The sequence below is a fragment of the Myotis brandtii genome, unplaced genomic scaffold (genome assembly GCF_000412655.1).
Source record: "Myotis brandtii unplaced genomic scaffold, ASM41265v1 scaffold440, whole genome shotgun sequence".
NCBI classification, from domain to species: domain Eukaryota; kingdom Metazoa; phylum Chordata; class Mammalia; order Chiroptera; family Vespertilionidae; genus Myotis; species Myotis brandtii.
The window spans coordinates 4,966,133-4,987,552 of NW_005366834.1; the positions used below are offsets into that span (position 1 = coordinate 4,966,133).

Here is a 21,420-nt window from a genome sequence, read left to right on the forward strand (position 1 = left end):
TTGGTTGTCAGTTAATTTGCATATACTCACTGATTAGCCAATGAAAAGGGTAGCGGTCATACGCTAATTACCATGTTTCTCTTTTATTAGTGTAGATATTTTTGTGTATAGTGTAATTGTGGCCCTTCTTATAATGATAACAAATTTTACTGTAACCATTTCTTTTTTAAAAAATTTTTTATTGATTCAGAGAGGAAGGGAGAAAGAAACATTAATGTTGAGAAAGAATCATTGATCAGCTGCTTCGTGCATGCCCCTTATTGGGGATCCAGCCTATAATTCTGGCATGCACCCTGACTGGGAATTGAACCATAGCCTCCAGGTTCATAGGTTGACACTCAACCACTGAGCAACACCAGCCAGGCTGCAAACATTTCTTGATCAATCTTACTTTCCCCACCAATCTGCAATAGCATCCTTACCATATATTAATGTCCATATATAATGGATTTGTTGTTGGTTCTTTTCTGTTTCTGTTTGTCTATATACTTTGACACTATCAAATTGTCTTAACTTCTAATTCTGTATAATAAGACTTGATAAATGGTAAAGCAAGTATGCATAATCTTTGTATTAACTATAATATTTTGTTATCTACCGGAGTTCTATGAGAATTCATGCTAAGTTCTATTTAAATTTCTCTTTATTTTCCCCAGGTGGAACTTGACATCACACACTGTGTATGTTCTCCCATAAGAAGGGAATGATTCTTTGTGTAAAGAACTTTCTATTTTCTCCAAGTTTATTTAGATTTGAAACCTTGAACTTTTTAAAGATCGTGTGACTTTTTTTAAACCAACTGCTGTGCTTTTCTTAGTTTAATGATGAAACTGATTGTTCATCCCTTAGACTCTGACAGCATACAATGAAGTCTGACAACTTTCTCCCACTCCAGTTCTGAATAACATATAATTTCCTTGATATGACAAAAAATACCATTTTAGCATTCATGGCGTGCCTTGGTGTTCATTTTTCATTTTCCTGTAAGTTAATGAGTTTAGCAAGGAGTGCCATCATAAAGTTGTCTTTTGCCAAAAGTCCTGCTGTAGCATATGGAGCTAGTGACAAGCTACACTATTAAGGAGATTTGTTTAAAACCAAACCAAGTAAAGTGTGCATGGAAATACTAAATACATCCCTTTGTGTTTTGCAGACAATCCTGGTTTGCTCAGCCATGTCACAGTGGGTATTAGAGTTCTGGATGTCAATGACAATCCACCCGAACTTGCCAGGGAATATGATATTGTTGTCTGTGAAAATTCTAAGCCTGGCCAGGTAAGTTAATTGTTCTCTTCCTGTCATTTGAATAGAAAAAAGAAAAAGCAGCTCTATTTCTATTATTTTTTTCATTTTATTGAATTTGTTCATTAATAAAACTACGTAGGTTTCAGGTGTAAAATTCTATAATGCATCATCTATATATTGTATTGTGTGTTCACCACCCCAAGTCTCAAAATGCTATTTTTGTGCCCAGTGAAAATAATTTTACAAAGCTTTATTTTAAGTACCAGGTAGATATTTTTTTTTAGAATCATAGGAAATAAATTTTCTCCAAATCCCAACTGTAATTCAAAAACTAACTCATCCAAGCATGCATTCATTATACCAATAAAATGATATTGAATGCTTCGTGTGTCGCCCCACAGTAAATGAGAAGGAAATCGTGAACTTTTCTGTGCTAATGAAGCTTTGAGACTAGATTGGGGGAATGCACTGGTTTATCCATTTTAGAGGGCCCAAGTGAGTGACACGGGTAACCATTGTGTGTTACTGGTACAAAGAGATGATTAGGTTTTAACAATGTGAAGAGTGTGTATGTATTAAGGAGGTGGGAGAGCAAAGGCAGGAGAGAAGAGCTTGAAAATGGGAAGTGAGTCTGCGTGTATGTGGCGCCTAGTTAAAGGAGAATGGCAATTCTGAAGGAAGGCCAGGGTGGCTGACGCACATAAAACAAGTGGGGGACTTTGAAGGGGAAGTGCATTTATTTCTCTTCTCTTCTTGAGCATCTCAGCATTTATTTTTCTCTTCTTGAGCGTCTCATTGTTTCCAGAAGTCAGATATGTGCTCATAGCTTAGCTGGGTCTTTGCAGACCCAAGACCATAATCAAGGTATCAATCAGGGCTGTGCTTTTACCTGGGGCTTGGAGACCTCTTTCAAGCTTACAAGGTTGCTAGCTACATTGAGTCCCTTCAGCTGCAGACCCGAGAACGTCAGGATTTTCCCAGTAAGGACACTTACTTCACCATACAAGTAAGGACTGTATTTCTGGTGAGACAATGCTAGCAAACAGCTTTATATAGGGTAATGTAATCAGATGATTGATGTATCGACGTTTTTGCCATATTGTTTTGTTCAGCAGCAAGACACAGTTTACACCACACTTAAAAAGAAGAGATTACATCGCCATGCATTGCGTAAGAATCACCTGAAAGTCTGTCTGTCATAGATGAATCTAGAGATGTAAAAATGGTATAGGTCCAATGGTATAAGTCCAATAGTTCCTTTTATTGTCATTGGTAAACCAGAATGAAGATATCATCCAAAATAACTTCAAATTATTTAGAAGCTTCTGATGAAATTATAATCCTGAGAAACATTGTCTTATATATTCGTGTATGAGGAACAATCAATAGTGGCTTGCTAGAGTAATCATTGCTTATGTGTTTTAAGTACGCCCAGGAGAGGTATTTTATATATAAATGGAGAATTCTTTTTTACATAATTATTTTTCATATTTATTGTCCACAAAAAAATTAGAAAACATGAATAAGGACAAAGTTGATGAAAATTATAATATTTTAAAGTACAAGTTATATGTTTTAGTCTCTTATTAATATATTAAGATTATCACCTCTGATACTTAAGAATTTTCCTATATCACCATTTTAAAAGCAGTAAATAATTTTATGATACAGATATATAATGATTTACTTACCAAATCCCATTTTTAATGTGTCAGAAATGTATGCATAAATCCTAAATATTATTTTCTTAACCTACATTATAAAGGTATAATTGATGGGGAAAATCTTTAAAATTTAAAATATAAATACAGATTTAAAATATACAGCAACTGAATATAAAATTTCAGTTCTTGGTAGTAAGAGTAAATTAGACATAGCTGAAGAGAAAATAAGTGAATTGAAAAATAGATGAGAATAAAATATCAAAAAGATGAAAAGAAAGTATCAATACAATTATGAAAGACATGCTACTTGCAGGTCTACCATATAATTTATTCAATTATCAGAAGCAATTGAGCATTTATAAAGTATTGCTCTTTTATTCACATAGCTGTTACTGTTTTCAGAAACTAATTACTAGACTTAGCAGCCCTAAATTCTAATAAAATTTGATTAAGTTATGTGATTACTTCTTTTTACCCTTTAAAAACTGTATTTATATTTAGCATCATTGCTGTCTTTTAATGTCGTATGACTTTAGCTGCCAGTATAAGATAATTGGTTTCTTTATGTTGCTCAACATTTGTTTCCAACTCTTTCACCAAAGTGAATTTAGATTTGTCATTGAGGGAATAAAAAAATCATTTTTAAAGTATTGCTTATTGCACTTGTATTTAAACTATTCATTGCCAATCTGTGTAGTCAGTTGTAAAATGAACCCTGCTTACAGTGGAAAATGGTTGGTTATGTAATTTTGCAGTCCTGGGTTTATTAAACCTTATGTTTGTAGCATTTCTGAAGAAACTTTGTGTAATTTGATGCAGATTTGGAATGGAGGACTCTATTTAAATGATTTGTGAAATAGGTTTTCTGAAGCATATTTACATGGTTCAGCTCTATGACACTTAATTTTAGAATTAAAGACATTTCTAATATAGATGCTGTGCATCTAAATATAATAGCATGTGACTGTGGCAAAGAGACTGGTCTTTTATGAAAGCAGAGTTTTAAACCACATAACAGTAGAGATCAGGGTGATTCAGGTATTAATGTAAACTGCAATAACATGTTTCCCTGAGTTAATATATTTTCCTGTTCTTTAAGTACCTAGCATGGGGAGGCAGGGAGGGTGGGTAGGTGGGAGGTAATCAACCAAGGACCGGGTATGCATATATGCATGACCCATGGACACAGACAATGAGGCGGCGAGGTCCTGGGGTTGGGGCCAGGGGAGGGGGCGTGTAGCCTGGAGGGAGTCAATGGGGGGAAAAGGAGATATATGTAATAGTTTCAACAATAAAGAATTATAAAGAAAAGAAATACATTTTTAAAAAGAAAATCATGCATGCATGAAATTTGATGTCAGTTCCCAAAATAGAGTAAATTCAAAATAATTAAGATGTACCTACACCTAGAAAATTTGAAAATAAATGAAGGGAGGGGGAGGTTTTAGGTGGGGAAGGGACATGTGTAATACTTATTAGACTAGCTATCCTAATATATAAAAGGTTAAGCGACCGTCTGACTATCCGACCGGTAGCTATGACATGCAATGACCACCAGGGGGCAGATGCTCAATACAGGGTGATGCACCCAAGAACCAGAGAGGAAGGAGCCCCATTCTGGGGTTCATCACTCAAGAACTGCCCTCTTGCAACCCGGGACCCCTCGGGGGGTGTCAGAGAGTTGGTTTCAGCCTGATCCCCTCAGGCCAGGCTGAGGGACCCCTCCTGCTTGAGGGACCCCGCTCACTCTGCAGATGCCCTTCAAGCCCTGACGCTGCCCCAGGTGTGGCCAGCCAGGGAGGGACCGGGAGAGGTTGGCTCCAGGGCATGTCCAGCCTGTCTAGCCCAGTCCCACCCCACTGGCCACCTTCTAATTAATTTCCTTTCAATGTGCATGAATCTGTGCACCGGGGCACTAGTGCTTTAAATAAAAAGGAAACCAAAAATGAACAAATATGTGAAAGCAGGATGAAGAATTCTTGGGGGACATAAGAAGGATGGGCTTTCACCTAGATCCCTTGCTAAAACAGTACATTAGAAACAGTGATTAGCTGTTTCCTGCATGCCCCCTACTGGGGATTGAGCCCAAAACCCAGGCTTGGGCCCTGACCAGGAATCCATCCAGAGACCTTTGGTGCATGAGATGATGTTCAACCACTGAGCCACACCTTTCAGGCATAGAATGCTCTTTTTAATATAAATGTTTAGTTAGGGCTAGATCATTTACCTAATAGAAGATTGTTATTTTTATAAATCTGTGACACTATATTCTTTTCCTAAAAAATTCTCCAGAAATAATAGACTTTGGAAAACACATTTAAACAAGAGGATACATTTATTTGATAAAAGAAATGAAAATTGGTTCTAATTAGTTTTTGTCAAAAGTAAATATTTACTCATGGGCATTATAAAGAATTATTCTAGCAATTATTTATAAATACCAACTCTATTTTTTATTTTTTTTCTCCTTTGGTTGATTAAATCTGTGACTGTGTTTCTAAAAGTCAGTGTAGATAAATCATAACTCTGAGAGTGTAGAAAATACTGATGACAGAGACATGTCAATTATAGGTCTATCTACCAGAAGTTTAATTCTTCTGAAAATTATAAACATTAATTTCTTAAGTATGTCTCCTAGTAAAAGTCTGAGGAGACAATACATGGAAATCCTATTTGCTAATGAAAGAGAAAAGGTGATTAGTAAAACAGAAAAGTTGAAATATCCCATCTCATATCCAAAAAATATCTGACTTCTAGATAAAAATGGAACAACATTCTAGGTTTTTGGAAGGATTTCTCAGAAATGCTACAGAAAAAATTAAGTATAGGTGCATGACTCACAATTTTACAACAGTTCAAGATGAATGGTTCACTCTGAAACAAAACTCATGATAATCACCTCATCATTTTCTATGTAGATGAGACCAAGAACCCTCTCACCAAGACATATTTGCCAAATGAATTCAGATTTAAAATTACCTTGATAAACATGGAAATATATTTTACTAAAAGTAACAGGAAACCAGAAAATACAACATAATATGAATTATATCAGAGATTTACAAAAAGAGTAAGCTCATGTTTATAAAAATATTAAGAAAATTTAAAATAACATATAAACTAATTTTGAAATGAGAAGAATATAATTGCCCCAAAGAAGTAATAACAAGAAACAAAACAGTCTTTGATTTAAATTACCTGTTCTCCACCAATCCCCTCCAAAATTGCTTTCTAGAATAAGAAATGAACTTTTAAATGTGGCAGTATGTTATAAGGGATCATTGCCAAAATAAAATTGCAAATTGGAGAATCACAATGAATGAAGAGTAGAGGTAAGAGGACATTTATTTTCCAAAAGAAAAGCATATTTATTTTATTTAACCCTGAACACAACCTTGAAATTTGTCTTTTTTGTTTTTTAGTAAGTAGCTGACATGTAGAGCATGTAGCTATGTTTGTCATATGCACACACTGTACTCTCCATAGAGAGTACATATACTTGAGAAAAATATTTTAGATGACTTCTGATTATTCATCAATTAGTCAATAATCATAGCCAAGAGACAATAACAAGAAAGAAAACTATCTAAACAGAGACTAGCTATCCTAATATATAAAAGGTTAAGTGACCGTCTGACTGTCCAACCGGTAGCTATGACATACAATGACCACCAGGGGGCAGATGCTCAATACAGGGTGATGCACCCAAGAACCAGAGAGGAGGGAGCCCCATTCTGGGGTTCATCACTCAAGAACTGCCCTCTTGCAACCCGGGACCCCTCGGGGGGTGTCAGAGAGTTGGTTTCAGCCTGATCCCCTCAGGCCAGGCTGAGGGACCCCTCCTGCTTGAGGGACCCCGCTCACTCTGCAGATGCCCTTCAAGCCCTGACGCTGCCCCAGGTGTGGCCAGCCAGGGAGGGACCGGGAGAGGTTGGCTCCAGGGCATGTCCAGCCTGTCTAGCCCAGTCCCACCCCACTGGCCACCTTCTAATTAATTTCCTTTCAATGTGCATGAATCTGTGCACCGGGGCACTAGTGCTTTAAATAAAAAGGAAACCAAAAATGAACAAATATGTGAAAGCAGGATGAAGAATTCTTGGGGGACATAAGAAGGATGGGCTTTCACCTAGATCCCTTGCTAAAACAGTACATTTTGAGTAGTGATAGAAAGTACATAAAGGAGTGGGCCATGTGAATATACGGAGGAAATGGATCACACTATCTACACTTTCACTTCATGAAAACACACGCTTGTCTTGTCCAACTCTCACTGACCACACCTCAGTGCTTTTATCTTCCTCCTCATGACCCTGACAACATCATGGGCTTAGTACATGGAGAGGAATTTCGGTTTTAACTATGGTACCTTTTGGTGATTATTTCACTTGGTTAATATTGAGTAAAATATTCTTCAAAATCTCAATTTCTGTAATGGATGTACAATATTTCACATACAGGAAATGAGATTTTTATGGCTCTTTTTGCCCTCTCTCTCTCTCTCTTTCTCTCTCCCTCTTTCTCTCTATCTCTCTGGTTTCGGCTGATCCCCTCAGGCCAGGCTGAGGGACCCCTCCTGCCGGAGGGACCCCGCTCACTCTGCAGATGCCCTTCGAGCCCTGACGCCGCCGCAGGTGTGGCCGGCCATGGAGGGACCGGGGGAGGTTGGCTCCAGGGCATGTCGGGTCTGTCTTGCCCAGTCCCACCCCACTGGCCACCTTCTAATTAATTTCTTTTCAATGTGCATGAATCTGTGCACCGGGGCACTAGTGCTTTAAATAAAAAGGAAACCAAAAATGAACAAATATGTGAAAGCAGGATGAAGAATTCTTGGGGGACATAAGAGGGATGGGCTTTCACCTAGATCCCTTGCTAAAACAGTACATTTTGAGTAGTGATAGAAAGTACATAAAGGAGTGGGCCATGTGAATATACGGAGGAAATGGATCACACTATCTACACTTTCACTTCATGAAAACACACGCTTGTCTTGTCCAACTCTCACTGACCACACCTCAGTGCTTTTATCTTCCTCCTCATGACCCTGACAACATCATGGGCTTAGTACATGGAGAGGAATTTCGGTTTTAACTATGGTACCTTTTGGTGATTATTTCACTTGGTTAATATTGAGTAAAATATTCTTCAAAATCTCAATTTCTGTAATGGATGTACAATATTTCACATACAGGAAATGAGATTTTTATGGCTCTTTTTGCTCTCTCTCTCTTTTTCTCTCTCTCACTCTCCCCCCTCTCTCTCTATCTCTCTCTCTTTGTTTTTATTTTTCCTGCATGTGAAAAATAGGAAAGGCTGTAAAGAGGATACCTAAGCATTAGGTGAATAGCTTGTATTTAACATTGAGGCATGCAGAAATAATGTTCATTGTATTTATTCAAAAGTATCCCTTTAATTTTGAAAAGAGGAAAATATTATCTTGCTAATTTGTTTGGATATCTATTTTTAAGAGTATACTAATAATGGCTATAGCTATTGATATTGAAATTTATATTCAGTTTTTAGGCTATCCGGAATATGTTATTTACATATGCCAATATTCTCTGCTTCTTAATGTGCAAAGAATCCAAATTCTGGGATTGTTTTCTCTCACTAGAGATGAAAAATGTCCCATAAAGCTCTGAGTGATGTGGTTTTGCCTGTGCCATTATTTTACTATTCAGATTTCAGGCACATCACACTCCATAGGGGACTCAAGTTCCTCATCCTTAAAATACAGGAGCTGCACCATGATCGGAAAGGTTTCCTGAAACATTAAAAAAATAACAAAAATACTAATAAGACTCCCCTGCTTTTGCATTTACTGGTTGAGACTAACATATACTCTAAGACCATTCTATATCAACACTGGGATATTTATATTTCTACAAACAATACCTCATGTCTCCCCAAACAGATGTTCAAACAAGATCTTAAAACTAATTGGCCCCAAGGTACTGTGGGTGATAAAGGAAAAAACAAAACAAAACAAAAACTAATGTTTGTGCCATGCTAGAAAATAAAATGTGAATACTTATAAATTGTACCATAATATGTTTCCTGAAATCAATGCAGATGAGAGCAAGTTCATTGGTACTTTTACTAGATGAATGCGAAAGCACTCAGGATGGTACAAGAGGTCTTTTAAAAATCCTTTTGTGTTAACAACTGAAAATGTTGTAATATAATTAAAATCAAGGGAATAAGCCAAGTTAAATTTACTATTCAGTGTTCGTTTTTCTCTTTAGGTTATTCATACCATCAGTGCCACCGATAAAGATGATTTTGCCAATGGACCAAGGTTTAACTTCTTTCTTGATGAACACCTGTCTATAAATCCAAACTTCACCCTGAAGGACAATGAAGGTGAACATAAGTACATATTTTTTTTTATCAGTTTTGACTTGATATGGAATAGGCCTGAATAGTTTTGCTATATTCTTTTATATCCATGGACAGCTTGCAAATCAGCTTCTAGAGTCAGTTTGATGTTAATATGTTATGATCTGTGAATAGCTTGTATTTAAAATTGAGACATATGTACAAATAACTTTCATTGAATTTATTCAGAAGCATCCCTTTAAACAAGAAATGTACATGTAATGTGCTCTTGGGAAATTTTTAAGAGAAATCTTAGCTGACAAACATGTTTATGAGAACTGCTGGAATTGCTAGGGGTGGAAAAATTTTAAATTAGGAAAAATGAAAAATATATCCTAGGGACAGTTAAGAAAAGAAAGGCAATGTTTGACTCACCTTGCATTAGCAAGATTGACAAGATGTGCTGTATGAATTATATTTCCTCTTGTTGTTATGAATATTTTTCAAAACATGGGTAGGTAAATATGTATAACTACAGAGTATTGTGGAAATTTTTGAACACCACAATTTAATCAGAGAAGATTTATCATGGTTTAGATCCCTATTTGGTAGATTCCTCTAGGTTGCGTAAAAGTCATTCTTTCATACATAAGGAAAACATCAAGTCATTCAATATGTACAGTTTCTGATTAGCATCAAGTTTCTTGTCCCCAAGATTATCTTTGATCACATTTATCTGAATATGCTGTTATTTAGGATTTAAGACTTGCCTCTGAATAACAAAAAAGAAATAATGGTATATGCCATCGTGTGTATGACAAATTGTATTTAATTGACTATTGTACCATATTTACATTTGAAATCCCATTCTACAATTCCAAATATACTTAGTGAAATTAACCATACTAAATATGTAAAAAATCAATTAGTATTTCCCCATATTGTAAATAATTTCATGATTTGGGTAGCATTCAACTTTCTGTCATAGGAGATTGAAATCATGTCTAGATACCCATATTTATATTTCCGTGGGAACTGTTGATGAAGCACACATTAGTGACTAATGTGTAAAGGCCTTCCTTCTAGATTAGAATATCTGGAATTTGTGAATTTAATTAATATGTTCAAAAGGTCTTACTACAGTGACTTGACCACATTTTCAATGCTAGAAACTCATATAGAAACATTTAAAAATGTATTTATAATACTGATATAAATCTTTTAACATTTATTTTAATCATACATATAAATGCTTGAATCAGCTACATAATCTCAAGTATGAGAGAACTATGGATAGTTGTGTAGGAGTAGAGATGCTTGAATTTGCCCTGCTGGTGTTGCTCAATGGTTGAGCATTGACCTATGAACCAAGAGATCACGGTTTGATTCCCAGTAAAGTCACATGCTCAACTTGAGGGCTCAATCCCCAGTGTGGGGTGTGCAGGAGGCAGTGGATCAATGATTCTCTCTCATCATTGATGTTTCTCTCTCTATCTCCTTCTCCCTTCCTCTGTGAAATCAATAAAAATTGCTGGTGTGGCTCAATGGTTGAGCATTGATCTATGACCCAAGAGATCACGGTTTGATTCCCAGTAAAGTCACATGCTCAACTTGAGGGCTCAATCCCCAGTGTGGGGTGTGCAGGAGGCAGTGGATCAATGATTCTCTCTCATCATTGATGTTTCTCTCTCTATCTCCTTCTCCCTTCCTCTGTGAAATCAATAAAAATTTATTTTTAAAAAAGATGTTTGAATATTTGTAAGACTTTATTTAAATGTTGAAAATACATAATATTATAAATAACAGAAATAATATATTTGAGATAGAAAAAATAACCTGTTTTAAAATTATCAGGGATTACACTATGTAAATCTTTATGACATATTGATACCTATTAAGATATGACTCTTTTCTTTTTCCTCTAACTATACACCTCTTTGATCTTTTTTTCAACACATTCTTGATTTTCTTAATACTTTACAATTATAATTTTATTGGCAGATTATTAAATTCAGTTTATGACTAACATTATATTAGGGTTCTAGACTAAGATAAAAATTTCAGAGTTCTTATTCAATCATTTGGTAAGAGTACATTTAAAAATATAATGAGATATCTTTAAGCATGATATTTCATCTGATTACATCTATAGTATATTTGAACCACTATCTGTGTATATGTTCTCCCACTCAGTGGGTTGTCTTTTTATTTTGTTGATGGTTTCTTTTGCTGTGCAAAACATTTTAGTTTGATGTAGTCCCATTTGTTTATTTTTCCTTTTGTTTCCCTTGTTGGAGGAGATATATTAGAAAAAGTATTGCTACAAGAAATGTCCAAGATTTTACTGCCTATTGTTTTCTTCAAGAATTTTTATGGCTTTTTTAATCTACCAGTTAAGTCTTTACTCTATTTTGACTTTTTTTCTTGTGTGTGGCTTAAGAAGGTGGTCTACTTTCATTTGTTACACATATTGGCCCAATTTTGCCAACGCCATTTATTGAATAGACTATCTTTACCCCATTGTATGTTTTTGTCTCCTTTGTCAAATATTAATTGACCACAAGGTGTGGATTTATTTCTGGGTTCTCTATTCTGTTCCATTGATATATATGTTTTTATGCCAATACCATGACATTTTGATTACTATGGCCTTATAGTATAGTTTAATATCAGGTAGTGTGGTTTCTCCAACTTTGTTCTTCTTTCTCAAAATTGCTGTGGCTATTCGGGTTCTTTTGTAGTTCCATATAAATTTTTAGAATATTTGTTCTAGCTTTGTGAAACACATCATTGGTATCTTGGTAGGAATTGTGTTGAATCTCTGGATTGCTTGGGATAATATGGTGTTAATTCTTCCTTTCCATGGACACGGTATATATTTCCACTTATTTGTAGCTTCTTCAATTTCGTTCTTCAGTGTCTTATAATTTTCTGAGTACAGGTCTTTTACATTCTCAGTTAATTTATTCCTAGGTATTTTATTCTTTTTAAAGCAATTGTGAATGAGATTGTTTTCATAGTTTCCCTTTCTGATAGTTCATTATTGGTGTATAAAATGCAAATAATTTCTGGATATTTATTTTGTATACTGCTACGTTACTGAATTCATGAGTTAGTTTTAGTAATTTTCTGGTGGACTATTTAGCATTTGCTATATATATACAGTATTGTATCATCTGCAAATAATGACAGTTGTACTTCTTTCTTTCCAATTTGAATGACTTTTATTTATTTTTCTTGTCTGATTGCTGTCACTAGGACTTGAAATACTATGTTGAGTAAGGGTGGACATCCCTGTCTTATTCCTGATCTTAAGGGAAACACTTTTAGTTTTTGCCCATTAAGTATGATGTGTGCTATGAGTTTGTCATGTGTAGCCTTTATTACATTGAGGTATATTCCCTCTATTCACACTTTGTTGAGAGTGTTTATCGTAAATGGGTACCAGATTTTATAAAATGCTTTTTCTGCATTGATTGATATAATCATGTGTTTTTTATCCGTTTTTTCAAATGTTGTGTATCAATTTTAGCAATTTGTAGGTGTTGTACACCTTGTATTCCAAGAATAAATTTATTAATCCTGGTGTATTATCTTTTTAGTGTATTGCTGAATCTGGTTTGCTAATATTTTGTTTTCTTTTGTAATACATGTGTCTGACTTCATCTTTATTTGTTGAGGCATCTGTCTCAAAGATAGTCATCTGTAATCAACCATTACCAGCCACAGGCTGGATCCCTCCACCCCATCCCCTTTGTTTTAGAGATCTTGACTAATTTCATTAACTGATCATTTGGGCTGCTTTTTTTCTTCTCCTCTGCCCACATTTTAAATCCCCACTTTTATGCTTCACATTCATATAAAGCCCGCAAAAATCTAGGTCCCTACCCTCAACCCCACTAAAAACAGAACCCCAAGATCCATATGCACACACTCATTCTCTACCTGCAACCTCGTTGGCCCCAGGGGTGCCACGTAGTTTCCCAGACATGTAAGCAACAAACCTTCTTCCAAAGTTTTCTGGTGGTTATTGCTGAGGCTGTCTTGCAATCATAATAAGAACCACAAGGGCTGGTCCAGCCACAACAGAGGTTATTCGTAGTGTGAGATAAGGAGCAAACAACAAGGTGCTCCTTAAGTATGGTACTAGGACAGGTATAGATAGATAAATGAGAGCAAATTTAGAGGGCTAAATAAATACTTGGATGTCTAAGTCTATGTATAAATATATGAACTTCACAAAAGGCCAAGGTAGTATTTTTAACCATTGTGGGAAGGAAAATTCAAAAAGTACATTGAAAGAGACCAACTGACTATATATCTAGAGAAACTAAAATTAGAATTCCTTGTGCATATATACGCAAATAAATTACACATCGATTAAACAATTATTTATACAATAAAAAATTTAAGAGCTTTAGAGGAAACTGAAGTGGACTACATTTTGTAATTGGGGTGGGAGGGATTTTTTTATAAAAGACATAAATATCACATTCATAAAATATTGATAAATGTGATAATATTAAAATTATTTTATTTCTGCATCAAATTATTTCCAAACAGAACTTGAAAAACATGTCATAACCTGGTGTAAGATATAGCCATACATACAAGTGAGTAAGGATTGATACCATGAATATATTCAAAACATCCCACACAAAAAAATAAACATTCCAAAGAGAAAATAAAACAGTTAAAGGACAAGAAATAATAAGTAATTAACAGAGTGATGCCAAAATAGTAAATCAACATATGAACAATTGTTCAAAACCATTAGTGATCTTAAACATAAAAATGGAAAAAATAATAAAATGTCACATGTAATCCTTAGCCAAATATAAAAATATAAATAAATCTGGGAATGTCAGTGGTTCAATAACCACGTTTTGAAGATGTGTACTGGTAGCATTCACATCTTGCTATTGAGATTATACCCTACTTGCATGATAGGTAATTAGTCTGGATACAACTTTATGAATGCCTTGCAGAAGGCTCCACACTCCTGGGTCAGAGATAAATGACTTGATTTCTCACGACATGGGAAGCAAGATGAGCTTTATGTTTTTTCTGATTTCCCTTACCCCAAAGTCTCAAGAGAGTGACATGAAGTGGCCCAGGTACATGCAGAGGAATTTGGGATTAGGATATCCTAATATTCTACAATGGACTGCCAGAAAATCAGGTTGGCCTTTGCCCGAGGTAATCATTATCTGTATTATATTGGGTGACAACAAACCTGCCTTCCATTCTGGGAGGAGACACGCTCTCTCTCTTGCTAAGACTGTTCTGAATGAGAGCTTGTGCTGTGTGCTGTGACATTAGTAACCAAGTCCTTCAGGGGTGACCCAGGAGCCTTGTGTCTTCTGCTAGCATCCATAAAAGTAGAGCAGGCTAACTTGTTAGCACATGACTACGATAAAATCTCAATTATATTTCTTGACACTTCATTGGGTTAACTCCTAGTAAAAACAATTGTAAAAAAAAAATCTGTTTTTTTTAATGATAAATTGTTTCTATATGTATGCTTCGCTTATCCCAGTGACAGATGCCTTGATACCATTTCTGCCTGGAATCATGCAAGCTAGCTCATATCCTCATGCCACATAAGGTCTTCATCTATTGATACTCTGAGGAGATTCTCCTATTTACTACCCACATCTGCTTACTAAATAATTAAATTTAAACCATATTCCATGTTTTCCTAGATCTTTACTATCTTCAGTAGATCTTCTCTGTCATATTTTTTATTCTCTCATTAATTTGGAATTTCCTAATTTATCTGAACATGGGAGAACAGATGTCATTTTTAGTGTTCCATCCTATTTATATAAAAAGTCTTTTACTTGGGGCCTGTTTTTTTTATAATTCACTGTGACATATGCTGGGAATATATTGTTAGAAAACACCAGCATGCAACTTACATTCTGCTCAAGGAAGCAAGAGTCCTATCAAAGAAAATATGTCCATCCAAAGAAAACATAGTCCAAATACTGACTGCTTTAGTTGACAGCCATTTCTTCCTTTTTATAGAGATGGCAATCTCTGGTGAAATTTTCTGTGTTTTTAACATTTGGTTTTTTTTACTATCTTCCTCTATTTTCTTGAACATGTTAATCTTAATGATTTTATAATCATTGTTAGTGAATTTTAATATCTCAATAAGGTGACAGGTTTTTGTGTTTGATTTTCAGAGGGGTACCGGAGAGGCAAGACTGGGACTAATGTCCTATTTGTTGTTAGTCTAGTAATTTTTAGCTGGATGTCAGGTAGTCTGTAAACCTAGAAGAGTCTCAAATGACAATGTATTTCTTTAGAAAATAGTCACCATTTTCTATGATAAGCAATGAAAGAAGGAGATTATTACGGTAATCAAATCAGAGTTGAGCTAAACCAAGGCCAATTTTCAGTTTCCTTTAGGTTCCGTCTATCTCAGGTTTGTCAGTGTTTCTAGCGTGGTCCTCTAGAGCAGCGGTTCTCAACCTGTGGGTCGTGACCCCTTTGGGGGTCGAACGACCCTTTCACAGGGGTTGCCTAAGACCATCGGAAAACACATATATAATTACATATTGTTTTTGTGATTAATCACTATGCTTTAATTATGTTCAATTTTGTAACAATGAAATTGGGGGTCACCACAACATGAGGAACTGTATTCAAGGGTTGCGGCATTAGAAAGGTTGAGAACCACTGCCTAGGGCTTCCAGTGGAGTGCCTATTTCTGCACCAGGGCCACTCACCCTGGTCACTAACTCTAATCATTGTGCAACAACAAGAGGTGGCAAAACAAACAAACAACAACAACAAAACCTCTGCTTTGTATTTCAGGGCTTTTCAGCTTAGAATTTTAGCTTCCTCCTCCTAAACTTCCAATTTCAACTTTCAATTTAACAACCGTCTTTAGGGAATATCATTTTTGTGGTTGAGACTGCTCAATTTCCAAATTAATTACAGGCCCTACAGACCTCTATAAAAATCCTCCTAGTTCCCCTGTCCCGGGGTTAGAATTTCAGCCTCTTGTCAGTTCCTAGTATAATAAGCAGCTACATTGTAATCAACAGTTCACCTCTCCACACTTTTGACCTCTGGAATCTAATCCCTCTAGTTATCTCGCTTTAGCAGCTGTCTCATGCCATTAAACAGAATTTTTTGAAAGATTCAAGCCTTTCTCTTTGTTATCAGTGGGAGTATTGGTCAGTCAAAAACTGTTTTACTCAGGCCTACATTTTATAAAGCAAGAGTCATTTGGGAACAGTCTCATTCAATAGTTGGGATAAAAAACTGGGCTTGGAAGAAAGGGCACTGTTCAATAATAATCTAACCTGGAGATGCTGGCTGCCTAGATGTTTGCTGATTTGAAACAGATATCTGTCCTTTGAAATTAAATTAAATTGGTACAGGACCCCATCCTATGTACTGATCAAAACCAAGATACTCTCCAAAAATTGTGTGCACACATACACACACACACACACACACACACACACACACACACACGCACTACTGAGCTCTGTTTACTAGACTGACATTTTACAATGGCTGTCCAGCACATTCTACTCTAGCTTCAAGCTATTTTACTATTTACCACCATTCCTCTCCCTTCTTAGAATGTTTTTTTCTCTAAAAGAATTTCTGTAGTCAGCTCTTAACTAAACATTGTTTTTCTCCCGCCACTTAATCTTTAAGGTGATAAGCACTATCCTCTGTCTACAAGGCAGTAATCTGAGCTGGCCAGAATGTAAGGCATTAAAACACCCACCCCGAAATGTAGGAGAAACTTGCCATCTAATTAGGGAAATAAAGATGACATTCAATGTAACTGACAATTAGGGGCAGTATAATGTGAGTTACTTTAGAGAGATCACTAAAGGTCATATTGTTGAAAGAGGAAGAACAGGGTTTGACTTAAAGCAGTGATGGCGAACCTATGACACGCATGTCAGAGGTGACACGCGAACTCATTTTTTTGGGTTGATTTTTCTTTGTTAAATGGCATTCAAATATATAAAATAAATATCAAAAATATAAATCTTTGTTTTACTATGGTTGCAAATATCAAAAAATTTCTATATGTGACACGGCACCAGAGTTGAGTTAGGGTTTTTCAAAATGCTGACACGCCAAGCTCAAAAGGTTCACCATCACTGACTTAAAGGATAGCGTGCTCCACCAGGTAGAGCCAATCAGAGAAATCTTTTCAGTGAGGTGGGAAATGAAGACAGCAGAGAGATGACACAATGCAGCATCAGTTAAATTGGTCGGAAGGATCTAACAAGGGAGATGTGGCAAAGCAGGCATTATAATTCACTATTAATAACATTAAGTAATGCTCCAAAAATGAATACGATATTCTGCCATGAATACTTTACGGACTCTAACAGAAAAAAACTGTAATAAACAGAAATATTCAGCAGTTAACTTAAAAGTTATGAACCCTTACTTATTAAATACTAAAGACTTTGATTTGGAAAATAACCAAGTGAAGGAATTACTTTCTTTTTACAACATATATAGCGAAATGAATATTGTATTGTATGTTTGATAATGACCTTTTTATCATGAACTAATATATTGATAATGAAACAATTTTATTTAAAAATCAGGTTCAGAAGTTTTTAAGTTCTAAAAATCAGCATTTTTAAACTGTTATTACTCTAAAACAATAAAAACGCATAAAATGTTTTCTAATTAAAATGTAGTGTTTCCTGCTGTCACCTACTCTTTAAATAATGATAAGTAAGTTTTTAATGTTAGCATCAAAAAATCCATTGTATAATTTTGATTAACCAAACGCCTAAAGCAGATGCGCTATAGCCATGCCACAAAGTCTGTGAATAGAGGCTTGCAACAGGAGTCGGTGCATACAATTACTGTGTTCATTTATTTTGTATTATAAAAGGATAACCTTATCCCCCAATATAAAATTGCCATTAGTCTACAGAGTAAGTCTGTTCTGTTTCAGGATCTTTTATGCTGCCTCTTGAGACTACGTTTTACTTGAGGCAAGGCGTTTCGCTAGCCTAATTCCTAGGCTTAATACCAATTGTCAAGTGTATTTACAAATCTTACACATTTTAGTAGGGGAAAAAGTAATTTATAACTCTTATACACTTGTTTCTCAGTTTTCAGGGTCCTAAAGAGCATTTAATGTGCCTTTCAAATTTGAAAATCCTTATTATAATTTTGCTGATAATTTGCTATCAAGGACATCTCCTACTTATATTTACCTGTTTCCTTCTTCTCATATGCATTTCCCACTTTTGTAGACACTAACATTTTTAAAAAAATAAATGAGTCCAAATAACACATTCTTTTAAAAGTAAAGAACTGCACTAAAAATTTCCATTTTAAACAAAAATGGAACAAAGCTTTTGTAGACTGTTCTTTTCATTTTGAAGATATTGTTTTTTATTTAATTTTATTACTTTTTATTTAATTTTTATTACTTTTTATTATTTCTTTGCAATATTTATTTCTAGTTCAAAAAATGAGGTCATGTTATTTATAAATCTTTAATGAATACTTAAGTAGGGAAATACTGCATTTCCTTATGGAATATGGGTTTAGTGAAAGAATATCTAACTTCAGGTTTACTAGTAAATTGCCTTGAGATTAAGATAAGGAATACTTTAAACTTTGACCATGTAGCTAATAAAAAGGTGTCTTTTCTTTCAAATGTCAGTTCATTTGTAGTGAAATGCGGTCATTTAGTTTCATATATACTGGAACCCATGGGGAATTTTAAGTTTATTTCATGCTTCTTTAGCATTGTCAGATTTGTAGTAGTCAGTATTCCCAGTTTATTTCTGTCCTTCAAACCAGAGCTCACAGCTGGTGGTGTAATTTCTCTACAGAGCATAACCATTTACAATTCTGTTTTTAACCACAGGGCTTCAAAAGAGCACTTAGCAGGTTCGTTCATTCCTAAGTAAAAGAGTGCCATAGCCTGTCCTGAGAATAAGGCTGCCAATGAAGCCTCAAATATCCCCTGATGGATGTGGGGCAGCTGTGCCTGCTGAGTCACTCACCTGGTGGCAGCAATGAGGCTGATTTCGCTCTGCCATGAATCTCTTTCTCCTTTCAGTCCAGCCTCACTCAGTCTTCACTCACAGCATTTATCCAGTCACACCTGATAGAATCATGCTATTCTTTATGCAAGGTGGACCCCAATGCTTGACTAAGGAGAGGCAGACAGTCCATGTGCAATCTTGACCCTGAAATGGGGAAGTGTGATTTACAGATGTAGTGATTTGATTTGTTTTAGTGGACCTGATGCTTTAGCTAAATACATATGTGCTTTTCTTGTCTCCTTATTTATTTTAACCTCTGCTGATTTTTTTTTACTTTTATATATCATTTGCAAATGGGTTTGTCAGCTCATACTTCCTCTCACATCCTTATTCTATATACTCACAGTGACAATAAAAGGACAGCTGACTCATACTCACTAAACAAAAAGTAAAAACAAAAGTAAAGTATGGCTAATTTTACCATTTTTTGCCACTTCATTTTGCTTTCCTTCTTAATATGCACTTTTGCCTAATTCCTTCCTTGCTTGGAACCAGGTAATGAAAATGCCAGGGAAATCACCTACTCCACCCTGTGCCTTTAGGCAGGGGAACTTAAAGCAAAGCTCTTGGAGGATTTATCCTTATACTTTTCTGCAGTGTTTATAAATTTAGTGACTCAAACAGAATTTTTTCTACTTTGGCTGCTCCATTCCCTACTAAAAATAATAGCATTTGTTAAAGGTAAAAAATAATAGGTAGAGGGTTTAACCTTTTTTTTTTAAACTGCTGTGTTTTTTAAAAAAATATATATTATATATATTGATATTATTATTGATTTCAAGAGAAGAAGGGAGAGGGAGAGAGAGATAGAAACATCAATGATGAGAATCATTGATCAGTTGCCTCCTGCACGCCCTACAGGGGGGATCAAGTCTGCAACCTGGGCATGTGCCCCGCCAGGGAATCAAACCCTGACCTCCTGGTTCATAGATCAACACTCAACCACTGAGCCACGCCGGCCAAGCTAAACTGTTGTTTTTATCTCTAATTTAAAAATTATATTATTGTGTTATATTTATGAATCATTTTGAATTTGGGGTTGGATTTCTATTTTAAAATGTTCCTTTTTTAAATTCTCTATCACCTTCTCTGCCTAAATTAACACTCCTATGCAAATTTATATATTATTCATGAACAGATTTGCTGATATTCTTCAAGATATATATTTTTGTTTCATATGTATTTATATTCGTTTTTTAAAATTCTCTAATATACAGAGTCATGTTTACACAGGTAGACATAATTAATATCAAAGAAGGACTGGGCAGTTTCAACTCTGGTTTTAAAATGTCAATAATAGATGTAGCTTCCTTACATAAAGAGATGTTTTCCTGCTGTGAGTGGGGGAATATGGCTCAAAAGTAAATGCAGAATCAAACTACTTTATGGCAATGGGTAAAAATGGATAGTAATAGATTGCTTATTAATCCCCTCTGAGAGCATAATCTAAATGTCTCTACATGCTTGGTGGAATTGATAGAGTTGGTTATAATTATTATACCCATATTATTTCTGAATCTAAAAGCAGAAACCTAACACAATGGATGGTTTTGTTTATCTGGGCTTTAAAATTTATCAAGAAGGAATGAGGCAGATGGTCAAAGGAATGACATTCCAGGGTGCAAATAAGAACTTAATGACATATTGAATCATACACTTGTCGTTTGGCAGAAACACAAGTGAAGCCAGGAGAATACTTACAAACTTAAATGAGCAGGCAAAATCAAGAGTCTAAAAACTGAGATTAGGTAAATTCCAAGATTAAAAGAAGGGGGAGTCAGGTAACATGAGAGAAAGAATACACCTTTAGTGGAGAACATGAGGAGATTGTGCTGCTGAATTACAAGATATATTAGTTCATTTCTGTTTTAATTTCTTAATATGTGTCAACATAATAAAGACACCGTAACAAAAGACAAATTCCTGCTGAGTGTAGTTCACATCATTATGTATCAAGTACCTATTATGTGAAAGGAGCTTGGCAAGAAAGCCAAAAAGCATTGCTTCATGCATGGGCTTGATAACAGTTAAATTATGAATGGATCTTACTGCTTCTGAAAAAAAAAAACCAGGAAAAAATGAAAGCAATATGAAGCCATGAATATTTATCTGACTAGTAGAAGTTAAGG

General features: G+C 35.3%; 1 protein-coding gene across 7 annotated transcripts in view; it reads left to right on the plus strand.

The window, feature by feature from the left end:
- The window catches only part of CDH18 (cadherin 18, type 2), a 686,463-nt gene that overhangs the window by 653,126 nt on the left and 11,917 nt on the right, over positions 1-21,420 (plus strand). For all 7 annotated transcript variants that reach the window (XM_014546326.1, XM_005874484.2, XM_014546327.1 and 4 more), the window contains 2 exons: positions 1,154-1,275; positions 9,152-9,269. In XM_014546326.1, coding sequence (XP_014401812.1) covers positions 1,154-1,275; positions 9,152-9,269 — 240 coding nt within the window. The remainder of the gene's footprint in view (positions 1-1,153; positions 1,276-9,151; positions 9,270-21,420) is intronic.